Source organism: Chiloscyllium plagiosum, chromosome 6 (genome assembly GCF_004010195.1).
Source record: "Chiloscyllium plagiosum isolate BGI_BamShark_2017 chromosome 6, ASM401019v2, whole genome shotgun sequence".
NCBI classification, from domain to species: Eukaryota; Metazoa; Chordata; class Chondrichthyes; order Orectolobiformes; family Hemiscylliidae; genus Chiloscyllium; species Chiloscyllium plagiosum.
In genome coordinates, this window is record NC_057715.1 from 74,283,491 (window position 1) to 74,298,885 (window position 15,395).

Consider the following 15,395-nt stretch of genomic DNA (forward strand, 5'->3'; position numbering starts at 1 on the left):
ACCTCCTGCAAAAATGCCATCCCGTATTCCCAATTCCTCCGCCTCCACCATATCTGCTCCCAGGAGGACCAGTTCCACCACAGAACACATCAGATGGCCTCCTTCTTTAGAGACCACAATTTCCCTTCCCATGTGGTTGAAGATGCCCTCCAGTGCATCTCATCCACATCCCACACCTCCACCCTCAAACCCCACCCCTCCAACTGTAACAACGACAGAAACCCCTGGTCCTCACTTTCCATCCGACCAACCTTTGCATAAACCGCATTATCCGCCACCTCCAAACGGACCCCACCACCAGAGATATATTTCCCTCCCCACTCCTTTCCACAAAGACCATTCCCTCTGTGACTACCTGGTTGGGTCCACGACCCCCAACAACCCACCCTCCCATCCTGGCACCTTCCCCTGCCACCGCAGGAATTGCAAAACCTGCGCCCATACCTCCTCCCTCACCTCCATCCAAGGCCCCAAAGGAGCCTTCCACATCCATCAGAGTTTCACCTGCACATCCACCAATGTCATTTATTGTAACCGTTGTTTCCAATGTGGTCTCCTCTACATTGGGAGACTGGACGCCTCCTCGCAGAGCACTTTAGGGAACATCTCCAGACACCCGCACCAATCAACCCCCACCGCCCCCTGGCCCAACATTTCAATTCCCCCTCCCACTCTGCTGAGGACATGCAGGTCCTGGGCCTCCTCCACCTCCGCTCCCTCACCACCTGACGCCTGGAAGAAGAACGCCTCATCGTCCGCCTCGGAACACTTCAACCCCAGGGCATCAATGCGGACTTCACCAGTTTCCTAATTTCCCCTCCCCTGACCTTACCCCAGTTCCAACCTTCCAGCTCAGCACTGTCCTCATGACCTGTCCTACCTGCCAATCTCCCTTCCCACCTATCCACTCCACCCTCCCCTCTGACCTATCACCTCCATCTCACCCCCATTCACCTACAGTACTCTTTGTTATCTTTTCCCCGCCCCCAACGTATCTCTCCACCCTGGAGGCTTTTGCCCCAAACTTCGATTTTCCTGCCCCTCAGATGCTGCCTGACCTGCTGTGCTTTTCCAGCACCACTCTAATTAAACTCTGGTTTCCAGCATCTGCAGTCCTCACTTTATTTATTTACTTTATTCCAACACCCTGGGGGTCATATCTGATTCTGTACCCTTCTGAAAATTCAAAGATATTGCATTTACTGCTTCCCCTTTATCTATACTGCCTGAAAGAATTCTGATAAAATTTGTCTGGCATGATTTCCTCTTCGTTAAGCCACGTTGACTCTGCTCGGCCATATTATCTATTTCTAAATGCTCTGCTATTATATCCTTAATATATACACTCCCAAATTTTCTATATTTCCAGCATTGTGTAGTTTTATTTCAGATTTCCAATATCTGTAGTTTTTTGCTTTTGCATTATTCTTTGTTTGCTCGTGGTAAATATCATGTTTGCCTCACTGTTTTAATAGGGATTTTCCAAATCAGCTTATTTCTCAAATATTGGTTGTTCTGACGCTGAAGGACTGCAAAGCAGGGATGGATTTTTTTCACTCACCTTCGCCAGAGAGGTAAACTAAATAAATATACCAATAGATTCATTTTATGGATTTGAAATGGCTATTTCAGTTGTGATCCTGCTTCACCTCAGATGTTTCTAATATAGCAGCAGAAGTTTCTAGTAATATTCCAAACTATTTCTCCAGCTCGGAACAATTTCAAATGCAACTGACATTGTTGTGCAAGAATGGTGGTGAACAAATTACAATTGAAAATGATTTCAAAATGGTTTGGCAACTGTAGTTAATGTTGATTCCACATGCTGAAGGCTACAACCATATTAGAAAATAACATGCTTCTACAAATTTTTTTTCGGTGGAGGAGCTATAAATAGAAAATATGAATTCTAGATTTAAATTTGAAGTTAATATTGGGGTTGGATTACCACAGTCAAACGTGGTAGAATGTGTAGTGATGTCAGGAATGAGACGGAAAGACTAATTTATTTTCCTTTACAAAAACAACGCACCAAGCCTTCTGCAGTACATCAGACAAAAGTAATGCACTTGACAAAATGTGTAAGCCTGTCAAGATTATACAGCTGTATAAACATCTTGGCCTGGATCTGATAAAAATTTGCCAGGTAAAATTTCAGTTCATGCAGAGTCCAGGCACTTGCCTCTGCCCCCATCCCTTCCCCACACAGAGACAACATGTGCACCTATTTTGTCCATTAATGCTTCACCTATGATGGCACCTTTCCTTAATGTATAATTGAAACTTCATCAACTTCAACCGTCGTGTTGTGTCTGAGAACAGAATCTGGTCTGGCTGTGATTCTGCCATTCATCTTGTGGGCTTAAAGTATGTGGAGAACAGTTAATTTGATGAGGTATCAGTGCTGAAACAAGGAAGCATCTTCAGGCTAAGAAGAGGGAAATGAGTAAACTACAAGGATGCTTTTTGTATAAGTCCAGATTTTGATGCAGAAATGAGACTGTTTAGAAAAATAAATCACAAAAACTGGAAAAATTTATCTGTTAAATCATAGAATAAGTTACTGAGAGTGGAGACAAAGGAAATAAGAAAAGGGAAGGCTGATTTAGGTTTCTTCGTTTTCGAAGGTTCAAAATAGATCATAATTTGAAACAGACTTGTACAGCATGCAAACACGCCCTTTGGCTCAACTCGTCCATGCCAACCACGTTTCCTAAACTGAACTAATCCTATTTACCTGTGTTTGGCCCATATCCCTCTAAACCTTTTCAATCCATATACTTATCCAATTGTCTTTTAAATGTTGTCCTTGTATCCACCTCTACTATTTCCTTTGGCAGCTCATTCCATATACGCACCAATTTGTGTGGAAAAAGTTGCCTCTCTGGTCCCTTTTAAATCTTTCCCCTCTCCCCTTAAACCTATGCCCTTTATTTTTGGACTCTCCTATTCTGGGGCAAAGACCTTGGCTAGTCACATTATCTATGACCCTGGTGATTTTATAAACCTACATACGATCATCCATCAGCCTCTGACGTTGCAGGGAAAAAAGCCCCAGTCTCTCCTAACACAAACCTTCCAATGTCGATAACATGCTTGTAAATATTTTTTGAACCCTTTCCATTTTAATCACATCCTTTCTAATGCCAGGATGACTAGAATTGTATGCAGTACTCCAAATGCCAAGACCTTGTACAGCTGTAACTTGATGTCCCAACTCCTGTACTCAGTGCTCTGACTGATGAAAGCAAACATGCCAAATGTCTATCACCACTCTAGTCTATCTGTGATGCTACTTTCAAGGAACTGTGTGCCTGCACCCCTAGGTCTCTTCGTTTGACAACACTCCCCAGGGCCCTACTGTGTAGGTTCTGCCCTGGTTTGTCTTGCCAAAATGCAAACCTTGCATTTAACTGATGTAATCTCCATCTGCAATTCCTTGGCCCACTGGCTCAGTTGATTAAGGTCTCATTGTATTCTTAGATAACCTTCTTCACTGTCCACTATGTCACCAATTTTGGTGTCATCAGCAAACGTACTAACCATGCCTTCTAGATTCTCCTCCAAGTTGTTTATATAAATGACAAACAACAGTGGATCCCCATCAATCCTTGCCGCCAGCAGTGGTCACAGGCACCCAGTTGGAACAAGCACCCTCTACCACCACCCTCTGTCTCCCACTGTCAAGCCACTTTTGTATCCACTTGGCTAGCTTTCCCTGGATCCCATGTGATCTAACTTTTCTAACCAGTCTATCAGAGGAACCTTATCAAAAGCCTTGCTAAAGTCCATGTTGACAATGTCTACTGTTCTGCCTTCATCTGTCTTCTTGGTCACTTTTTCAAAAGGTTCAATCGAATTTGTGAGACATGATTTCCCAAAATCAAAGTTACGCCAACTGTTCCTAATCAGTCCTTCCCTTCCAAATGCATGTAAATCCTGTCTCTCAGACTTCTCTGCAACAACTTACCAACCACTGATGTAATAAATACTCACTGGTCTATCGTTCCCTGGCTTTTCCTTGCAGCCTTTATTGAATAATGCCACAACATTAACCATGCTCGAGTCTTCCGGCACCTCACCAGTGGCTGTTGATGGTACAAATATCTCTGGGGCCATCAGTTTCTTCCCTAGCTTCACACAATGTTCTGCGAAATACTTGATCAGGTCCTGAGGATTTACCCACCTTTTATGTGTTTTAAGACCTCTGTGCCTCCTCTTCTCTAATGTGAACCCTTTTCAAGACACCATTATTTATTTCCTCAAGTTTCCAAGCCTTCATGTTTCCTCCAGTAAATACTGACACGAAATACTTATTGAGGATCTCACCCATCCCCTGTGGTTCCACACATAGGCGGCCTGGTTAATCTTTAAGAGGCCCTACTCTCTCTCTCTCTAGCTGCACTTTTGTCCTTTAATAAACTTGTAGAATCTCTTTGGATTCTCCTTTACCCTACTTGCCAAAACTATCTAATGTCCCCTTTTTGCTCTGCTGATTTCCCTCTTATGTGTACACCTGCACCCAGTATACTCCTCAAGGGATTCACTTGATCCCAGTTGTCTATACTTGACATATATCTCCTTTTTCTTGACCAGAACCTTAATATCTCCACTCATGCAGTGTTCCCTCTTCCTTCACACTAACAGGAATATGTCCTTGAAAATGTCCCTGAACACTCTTTATCTTGATTTTGAAAGCCTCTCACTTGCCAGATATCCATTTACCTGTGAACAGCCTCCCCTAAATCAACTGAGGAAAAGAATTCCTGTCTAATACCATCGAAATTGGCCTTGCCCCAATTTAGTACTTATGGACCAGGCTTGTCCTTTTCAAAAAGTATTTTAAAGCTGAATTGTGGCCACTGTTCCCAAAGTGCTCCCTCACTAACACCTCAGTCACTCGACCTGTCTTGTTTCCCAAGAGAAGGTTGAGTTTTGCCCCTTATCTACATATTGATTGAGAAAGTTTTCCTGAGCCTATGTTTCCTGGAGGTCGCCTACTTACCTGACTGAAGTAGTGTGACCACTTCCCTGAAACTACTATTGATCACACTCTCTGCCTCCTGTATGATTCTCAGTGCTTCCAACTACTACTCCAACCAATCCATGCATCTGAAGGGAGCTGCAGCCAGACACACTTGCTGTAAACATACACACTCTTACTGCTCCCTGATCTTCCACATCTGACAGGATTATTTGAAATATAGAAAAATGACAAAAGTAACTATGCAATTGAAATAAAATAGAAGTAGCTATTTAGATCACAATAACTCAGAGTAATGACAATGCCAAAGAGAGAGGCTGCAATACAGAGTATGATAAACAGACTATCAGGAGGAGATAGTGTGTGCAAATTTAAGACTAAATGAACAGATAAGAGGTTACAACAAGAGTAAGAATATAAAACAAGAGACTCGATATCAGAATGCATGTCAATTTTGCGTGCCAAACAAATGTACTGAATGCGCAAGTGGAAATAAGTATGATCTGGCAACTATTACTGAGACATGGCTGCAGGATGACATAGATTGAATATTAAAAGAAAACGGGACATTTCGGAAAGACAGGAAGCTAGAAAAAGGTGGAGGGAGGCTGTTTTAGTTAATAAAGATGACATCAGAATAAAGAGAGATGACCTAAGGTCAGAAAACCAGACTGAAAATGATTTGGGTGGAGAATTCATTTGTAGGAATTGTGTAAAAGCTCCCTACCAGTAACCATATTATAGCAGGGTCTAAATAATTTTAAGGCTGAGGTTGATAGATCCTTGATAAGCAAGTGGTATAAAGATATGGAGATAGGCAGGAATGTGGATTTGCAGTTATTAGATTAGATTACTTACAATGTGGAAACAGGCCCTTCGGCTCAACAAGTCCACACCGACCCTCCGAAGAGCAACCCACCCAAACAACCCCTACATTTACCCCTTCACCTAACACTATGGGCAATTTAGCATGGTCAATTCACCTAACCTGCACATTTTTGGACTGTGGGAGGAAACCCACGCAGGCAATGTGCAAACTCCACACACAGAGTTGCCTGAGGCGGGAATTGAACCTAGGTCTCTAGCGCTGTGAGGTAGCAGTGCTAACCACTGTGCCACCGTGCCACCCAGATCAGTGATTAACTGATGATCTTAGTGGTAGAGCAGATCCAAGAGGCCAAATGACCTGATCTTCTCCTTGTACACATGTTAGCTTAGTTCTGCAGAGGACAACAGAGTTCAATAGTAGTGCTAACTAACATTAGTAAAGAGTGATCAGGTTTTAATGACTTTACTCTTATCATTGTGAACTATTAATAAACAACAGTAAAGTTTCTGTCCTTTCCAAGTGTATTAGCAGGTAAAAACCCAGATCCAGATGCCAAAGATGGCACAGTTTTTTCAGAAACTGAACACCTTTTCCTGCAAACGACATTCGATGAAACTCTAAACTACAGTAGCACTGTTGTATCACTTCAAAATAAGAAATCTGTTGCATCAAGAATAAGTGTCAAACATACTTTGAAGAACAAACTGGAGGAATATCTATTATCATTGATTGAATGTCTGCATTCTGCTATGGTAAGTGTTTACAATATGACCTTGCAGAAGATATTTTTTCCAAACCTTACATTAAACTTTGGTTACATTGTATGAAAGGCAAGGAAGAGAACGAATGTGAATTCATTTGATCATTCATATTAGTTACGAACGTAATGGCAATCCATTTGGAAAAATTAATTCACACACTCTCAAAATCCTCCAATTTGAGGAAAGGAATTGACCCGAAAATTCAGGTATTTCTGAAAATTTGAACGTTTAACCAAGCGAAACACAGTGTTTTCAGAGCGCTTATTTTCCCCTAGGTATTGTAATCTTTCAAAATATTGTGCAGGGATTCTTTACCTCCTAGGAAAGAGGAGCTTGTTAACTTTGCAACTAAGTTTAACAAATTGAAAAACAACTGTATTCCACCATCTGTCAAATGCTCTCTGTATTTTGCACTGACATGTGAAATATTAAGCCGTGCAGAATTAGGTGAAGCTACTTAGGAAAGATATGGAAAAATTACTTTATTTTAACATATAAAATTAAGAGAAGCTATAAAAAGGCAAATTCATTTTTGTTTAAAATGCATGATTCAAACTTTGATTTTTAATTTATTGTTGATTTTGAGGAAATTGTAATGGCAGTATATTTGACCTTATTAAATAACAGTTGAGCTGTTTAGCTTAGCTGGCTAATATGTGGTTTAGAATAATGTCAACCGTGTATTAAGATCTCCTCATCGTCTTGAAAGTGGAAAGCAATGGCAAACAAAAACAGCCAAGGAAATTAATGAAGCATCCCGTGACACCCAGGACCTGTGCTTGGATAGAGTACACATGAATGAATAATTGTGTTTAACTGATAAAAAAAACTCATAAAGAACATTTATAATTAAGTTAACTTATGCAACCCTAGCAAATGTCTTATCATGAACAAGTAGAGGATTTGATATCTTTACTGTGTTAATCTACAATTCATGTCTCCAAATCACTGTTAATGTCTGTATTTTACTTATTGGTTTCAGATGGTTCCTCCAGAATGCCAGGTTCGCTGTGCAGACCTCATCATTGGTGTACTCCAAGGATATGCTGATGTTGCTGTCATCAGTGAGAGTGATGCAAATACATCTGTTCTGTTTCAGAAGGCAAAGGTATATTATTGAGATCTGGCTTCTAAGTTCTTGATTTAGAATCTGAACAACATGTCAAAGGCTGTCACATAAAAGTCTTGAACATGTTGTGTAATTTCTTAAAAAGACATAAGTTCAATCCCTTCAAAATGATTTTGAAAGCCTTTCTAAAAACAGCATTTCACCATTATTTCATTTTGAAGCAACCTTATTGCCATTAGCCTGGGACTAATGATAGTAGAGTTAGTAAACTTATAATGCTGAAGATTGGTTCAGAGTATTCTGTCGATGAATGGAGCCGTGTGTGCACGTGTGTGTGTTGTGTTTTGTGTGTGTGCGCGTGTGTGTGTTGTTGTGTTTTGTTTGTGTGTGTATCCGTGTCTTCTTGTTTCCCTCTCTATTATCTCCCTTCCATTTTTGGAAATCTCTGTTTCTCTTTCTTAACCCCCTCTGTCACCACTAAGCCATGGCAGCAACAAAATACAGGTGTATTCTCGCCATGGTTCCAGAATGTACACACATTCACACTTGATATGATTTAATAATGTAACTTGGAGACCAAATGTGCTATATAGTTTTGCATTGTGCAGTGAGATTGATGTAAAAGTTCAAATTTAATATCGGAATAGAACTTTGTAAAAAACTGTCCAATTAGGAATGCGTGATAGCAACCAGTCAAAATTATATTTTTCGATCTGGTCATCTCTCATTGATGAGTTTAAAATCTATCCAAAAGAATGTATTGCTTTTCCCCACTTTTATTAATAATCTTAATTTTCGGTAAATTCTTTTTGGTAACGTTTATCTGTAATCCATCTGCATTTCATTTTAGGTTGCTTGAATTGTGTTATTGCTATCACTTTGAATTTAATTAACTGTGCGAAGCAGTTAAATTTTACTTAGCATGAGAAAGAATGAGACAAAATAAATGGGAATATCAAAATCATGCTTTTTTAAAAAAATATGTGCTTTATCACTGTCGTTGCACATGAACCTTTGTATAATATTGGTGAACTGAAATTAGTTCAAATTTTGTTAAACTCGATGGTTTACTAGTTTAATAACGTGTGATACTTTATTTTTATCACTAGCTGTAGCAAGTTGTATGTATTTACCTAAGAGCTGTTGGATTATAATTGTTAATCTAAGTATTTCTGCTCCTGTGAAATAAACCAGCGTCATGATTTGTATCAGGTTTTGCCTCACCAAGTTTGCTTTCAAAGGGGTTGAAGAAGTGTGCATGTGAGAGATGCATAATCTGACGCATGCCACCTGTGCTGCGTATTCTGGGACATGTTTGTTTTGCTCTCCAGCAACCAGAAGGCTATGAGATTTGGAAATGAGAAATGCATGAATTACAAGGAATTACAAGCTTGCAACCGTGCTCCCCATTTATCCTTCCCTTGCCAATGCAATCTTGAGGAGTAGGTCTATAACAGGGGTTGCGTGTAGAACACGCTGATAAATTAGGACAGGAAATTTAAGGAAGTATTATTCTGGACTAGCATGGTCACTTGGGATGTGTTGCTTCTGTTCACTGATGCAACTGGCAATTATAAAATAATTCTCATAGTGTATTTCAGAAATCTTATTCAAATTTCTTTTTGTAAATAAAGTTGTGATAGTTGATCTCTTTTTGCTTCTTAGTCTTGCATACTGGCTGCTGGTGAATTCATTTCTTCGGCCAAAAACAAACTTAATGAGGAGTTGAAAGCCATGAAAACTTTGGTTACTGTATGCTCAAAATGTCTACACTCTCCCACTAAGGTATCTATCTAAGTACAGTTCAATATTTACATTATACTGAATGCATTCACCTTCATTAAATGGACATGGTTATATTTCATCTGTTAATGGAAATAAATTTACTTTAGGTGCAATAATTCTAAATGTTAGTGTCCTCATCCTCAAGTCAGAAGTTCTAAGTTCAACTCCATGTCAAGATTTGGTGAGATGAACATAGAATATATTCTGAGTTCTGCACATTTGAGAGTGCCACCTTCAGATGGGATGATCCTGACGTTCATTTAGATTAAATTATTCTATTCTGCCATTCAGAGAAGAGCAAGGAACTCTCTTGGGGTTCTTATCAATGTTCTTTACTCAACCAACTCTACGGGATATTGCTGTGACAATCCATTTGTCGTGATTGGAACCAGCTGCATTTTGTTGATTATGGGATCCTTTATTGGGCCAATCAGGAAAGCCCTAGCTGACCAATATAACCAGATGACAGGGAGAGGTGTGCACCACAGGGTGTGGAGTGCTTTATTCCCCCTGCTGATTCTATTTTAATTTCATCCCTACCCACCTCCCCCTTCACTTTTTTGATCACCCAGGCATTGCCCTCTGATGAGAAGGGCACTGCTTGTCACTGGCCACTTGGGTGTTTCCTTTCTTCCTGCTGGTGGAATATAAATAAAGTTTTCTGCACTTATTGTTTTTACACTGTGTCCTATATCTGCATCCTCATGACTTGGGAAAATGAGCATCCAGTTGTTTGATGGTAGTGTGGGGTTTAAAAAAATATATATAACCAGGAGATTAGAATCCCCTCTGTTGAGGACTGACTCCAAGCTGGCTGGCCATAGCCAGTGTGTACTGCCGTTCTTTTTTAATGGAAATAAATAAAAAACCAGAAGATTATAATATCCTCAGTACAGGGGACTGTCTCTGACCTGGCTGGTGACAGCCTGTGTACTGTGCTTAAGTAAATAAAGGATTATTTGGTGATGGGATACTGTCCTGTGTGTAGTTATTTTGCCACCATTCTACATACATATCAGAAGCCATTCCTAAAGAAATTTGTTCTAGGTAAAGCACTATGTGTTCAGTTATGATCTAGAATTGAAGGACAGGTTCAATAGGCTAAATGGTTTACTTCTGTTAATATGTTCTTATCTGGTGTTTCTCAAATATACAATAAGGTGCTTCATATTGGCACTCCAGATTTTGCTTTTATTGCACTGATTTGATAAATGTTTTAGTTTCTTCAAAACAATGATTAATTTGCTATAGTAGTTTCAACAAGAAAAAAAAAACTAAAATTGAAAAGAGGGGAAAAATTGAAGAGACCTAAGGGGCAACCTTTTCACGCAGAGGGTGGTGCATGAATGGAATGATCTGCCAGAGGAGGTAGTGGAGGCTGGTACCATTATAATAATCGAAAGACATCTGAATGGGTCTATGAATAGGAAGGGTTTAAAGAGATATGGGCCAAGAGCTGACAAATGGGACAAGATTAGGTTAGGATATCTGGTTGGCATAGATGAGTTGGACCAAAGAGTCTGTTTCTGTGCTGTACATCTCTACAAAGTGTATCGTTATATTTTTAGCTTTACTAAGAAGTATTCTGTCTAAATTGCTACATATTCTTAAATACTCAAAGATGATCAATAATAATTAGTACTTCTTCGCTCCCCCAGAAATAAATTTGTTTTTGTTATTATTTTAACAGCTTTGGGCAAAGAGAAGCTCATCTGTTCTCTTCCTTCAATTATTTCCAGCAAGATTTATGAATGATCTGGTCCAGATTTGCAAGCAACTGGTAAGAGATTAACTGAAAAGTTCCAAGGCAGATCAGCAAATTGGGTGTTTTAAATGTGTTGCTGGTTGTATAAGCTGGGTTTAGTACACTGTAATTTGCTATATCTAAACAGTGGAAAATGCTATTACCATGTTGAAACGTATATGCTACTTTCCCATCCCAAAAGCTACTTCTTTATTGAATACAAAAGTACTTTTAAATTATACACTTTTTTTTTGGCAAAAGCTGAAACTTTCACATGCGTCATCCACCCAGTCTCATGATAAATTTAGAGTTTGAGGAGGTCATTGGAACCAAATGGATTAGCATGTTTTGAGTCCTTCTAAACTTTTTACACGGAGACAACAAGATAATTTCACCTACAAACTGGGAATTGACTCCCAATCCTGTAAAATTGTTGCCATGAGTTCAATATAGAGGGAGCATACAGTTAAACGGAGATAATTACATTTCTCCCTTTTCAGTCATTGCTTGGCCACTTCTGATGACTTTAAACAGTGGTGTGTATATTGTACTTACTGGTTTAATTTCTGGCAATTTCAACACACCCCAAAACAGCATTGTTCCTATATTCATTTGTTAGGTGAACAATTAGCTTAGTTTGCTGAACAGCTGGTTTAAAATGCAGAGTGAAGCCAACAGCTTGGTTCAATTCTCGCACTGCCGAGATTATCATGAAGGGCTCCCTTTTTCAACCTCTCCCCTCACATGAGACATTGGGACCCTTAAGTGACGCACCAGTTGTCTCTCTCTAATACGAGAGCAGCCCTGTGATCTGATATTCCTATGGCAACTTTACCTTTACATTCATTTGTTGATCATTTGAAACAGGGATTAAACTTAATATTGTTTTTTGGATACTTTAACACTGATATGTATAGAGAATATCTGTCTGCTAGACACAGGATTGAATAAATTTTATTGCTGTATACTTAGCTGACTTTACAACATTGCTAAGTACATAGCCTTTTTGGCTTGGTTTCTGCTGCTGGTTTGTAATAAATTGGATTTCCAATTGATTGTATTTTTGCCTATGTTAATAAGCTTAAAATTAGCATCTTCTTGTTAAGAAGAATAGAGGCACGGACTATTTTCTAAATGGAGAAAGGCTTTGGAAATCTGAAGCACAAAGGGACTTAGGAGTACTTTTCTCATGTTAACTTGTAGGTTCAGTTGGCAGTTAGGAAGGCAACTGCAATGTTAGCATGCATTTCAAGAGGGCTAGAATACAAGAGTAGGAATATACTGCTGAGGCTGTATAAGACTGATCACACTGCATTTGGAATACTATGAGCAGTTTTTGACTCTGTATCTATGGAAGGATGTGCTGGCCTTGGAGGGGTTGCAGAGAAGTTTCACAAGAATGACCCCAGGAAGGGCGTGTCATATAAGGAGCGATTGAGGACTGTGTGTCTGCAATCGATGGCTTTTAGAACGATGAGGGGTGATCTGAAATGCACAGAATATTAAAAGGCCTGGATAGTGTGGACATGGAGATGATGTTCCCAGTACTCGGAGACATAGGATCCAAGGGCATATCCTCAGAGTGAAGGGATGACCCATTGTAGCTGAGTTGAGAAGGAATTTGTTCAGCCAGATGGTGGTGAATTTGTGGAACTCTTTGCCACAGAAGGCTTTGGAGTTCAAATCATTGGATGTATTTAAGAGAAATAGATTCTCAATTAGTGAAGGGATGAAGGTTTATGGGGAGAAGGCGGGCAAATAGGGTTGAGAAATCCAAGATTGATAGGCCAAATGCCCTAGTTCTGTCCCTATATCTCATGGTCTTATGGTAAAAAACATTGAAAGGGTGTTCCCGCAGGTACCTCTGGTGACATCACAAATCATCTGGCAGAGGTAGACATTTACCTTGGGCTTTGCAGCTCAACTCCCAAGCAAACTGGAAGGGGATTGTATTCTTGCTATACTGCACATCCTTTGAAACCTGTAGATTATTTCAAATTGTGCCTTTAGAATGAACATACAATTTTTTTGTTGTTGCTAATTAATGCAACAGAGATATAAACAGGTAGTCTCCACTACACCAAGATATTTCTTGAAATTGTTTTAAGCAATGAGCATTTTTCTTTTTAAAAATCTCAACTTCTTCCTGAATTATTTCATGCTGTTAATGATTTCACAGAAAGTCAGATTAACAAAGAATAATAACGTGTTAATCACTTACCCCAAAGTTTCAGGCAGTTCATAATGGAAAATCACATGATGCCGGGGAAGTCAAGGATAATATTGAAGACAGTTTTATGGAAGCACAGGGAAGTGGATCCGGGGATTTTTTTGACGATAATGACAAAACCTTTGAAGTAGATGACTATAGTGACAGCAGCGACTCGATGGTCGGAACAGGTAAGATATTAATGAGCTAGATATTAAATATTGTCTAGCTGATGCCCAGTAGCTGGTAGTTTAAGGCTGGATGGTGTTTAACCATTAAGGTCAAGAAGGTTCTGAGTTTGTTGCATGAGATGCTGAGTGAGTTGATGTTGAAAGGAAATATACAATATGTCTTTGTGTACTTGCATTAACAACGGAAAATCTTAGAAAAGGATTGCATCTGGTACTATATGTGTGAACAATGGAAATTTGTGAAGATAATATTGGGCTAAGAAATTATACTTGCTGTGGTTTAATAGCTTCCTCAATAAGCTTGGAAATTGAACAAAACATTGTGTGACCAGTTATGTGAAAACGATGAGAAATGAAGAGATTTGATGCCACAATTATGAAATAAGTCAAAACACAACGATGATTGAAGAGGATAAATAACTATTGAGATTACATCTATGCTTCTAAATTAGCTTTTTAAGGGAAACATAGTAGAGGCCCATTTCTAGTATTCCATTGACTTAAAATCTATGCTAATGTTTGAAATAAGTTAACAAGTGACATCATGCTGCACGTTATTCATGAATTTTCATACTTCTTTCAGGAGCAAAGAGCATTTTAGCTGAAGAGAATTTGACAAAACACGATTTTCTTCTCCTTGACATTCTCCGATTTCTCTGCTGTTGCACAGCAGCAGGGCAGATGCATGTACTTTCTTTCAGGTCTGATGATATTCGAAGAAAACTGTTAACGTTAATTCAAGACACAGATCGTAGCATTTCAAAATCTCTGCACTTGCACATGGTAGGTATTACCACATAATGTAATGTTTGGTTTTCATACAGAGATTTCAAAAAGTAAGTTTGCTGCCTCTCCCATATTGGCCCTCCTTTTTCCTAAAATGAAGTTGGATAAATAGTAAAAATGAATGTTTCCTGTATTAAATTTTGTATAAAGCCCAGCAAAATATTTGTAGTCGAAGTAGTCTTTATCTCTTCTATTATTCAGGATTTCTAGTTATTCTTTGACCAAAGACTTGAACAAAATAATTTCATAGAATCCCTACAATGTGGAATCAGGTTATTGGCCCAACAAATCCACAACGACTCTCCGAAGAGCATTCCACCCAGACTCAACCTCCTACCCTCTCCCTATAACCCTGCATTTCCTGTGACTAATCCACCTAAGCTGTACATCCCTGGATACTGGGCAATTTAGTAGGGCCAATTCACCTACATCTTTGGATTGTGGGAGGAAAACGGAGCACCCAGAGGAAACCCACGCAGACACAGGGACAATATACAAACTTCACACAGACAGATGCTCAAGCTGAAATTGAACATGGGTCCCTGGCTCTGTGAGGCTAACCACCATGCTGCCATGCTACCCTAGCTGAAGGACCGAGGGTAATGGATGAACTGAAGGGAATTTATATTAGGCAGGAAATGTTGTTGGATAGACTGATAGGTCTGAAGGCCGATCAGTCCCTGGGACCTGATGATCTACATCCCAGGGTACTTAAGGAGGTAGCTCTAGAAATTGTGGATGCATTGGTAATCATTTTCCAATGTTCTATCGATTCAGGATCAGTTCCTGCAGATTGGAGGGTGGCTAATGTTGTCCCACTTTTCAACAGGGAGTGAGAGGAAAAACAGGGAATAATAGACCAGTTAGCCTGACGTCAGTGGTGGGAAAGATGCTGGCGTCAATTATAAAAGATGAAATTACAATTCATTTGGATAGCAGTAACAGAATCAGAGTCAGCATGGATTTACGATGGGGAAATCGTGCTTGACTAATCTTCTGGAATTTTTTGAGGATGTAACTATGAAGATGGACAAAGG

The 15,395-nt window shown here is 39.5% G+C and overlaps 1 protein-coding gene across 3 annotated transcripts in view; it reads left to right on the top strand.

Annotated features, from left to right (window-relative positions):
• Positions 1-15,395, top strand: part of atm (ATM serine/threonine kinase) — a 165,957-nt gene that overhangs the window by 30,453 nt on the left and 120,109 nt on the right. For all 3 annotated transcript variants that reach the window (XR_006311919.1, XR_006311920.1, XM_043691843.1), the window contains exons 12-18: positions 1,476-1,574; positions 6,334-6,565; positions 7,557-7,682; positions 9,309-9,428; positions 11,119-11,208; positions 13,401-13,572; positions 14,156-14,355. Coding sequence is in view for 1 of the 3 variants with exons in the window: in XM_043691843.1 (XP_043547778.1) it covers positions 1,476-1,574; positions 6,334-6,565; positions 7,557-7,682; positions 9,309-9,428; positions 11,119-11,208; positions 13,401-13,572; positions 14,156-14,355 (1,039 nt within the window). In the remaining 2 variants the exon portion in view is untranslated. The remainder of the gene's footprint in view (positions 1-1,475; positions 1,575-6,333; positions 6,566-7,556; positions 7,683-9,308; positions 9,429-11,118; positions 11,209-13,400; positions 13,573-14,155; positions 14,356-15,395) is intronic.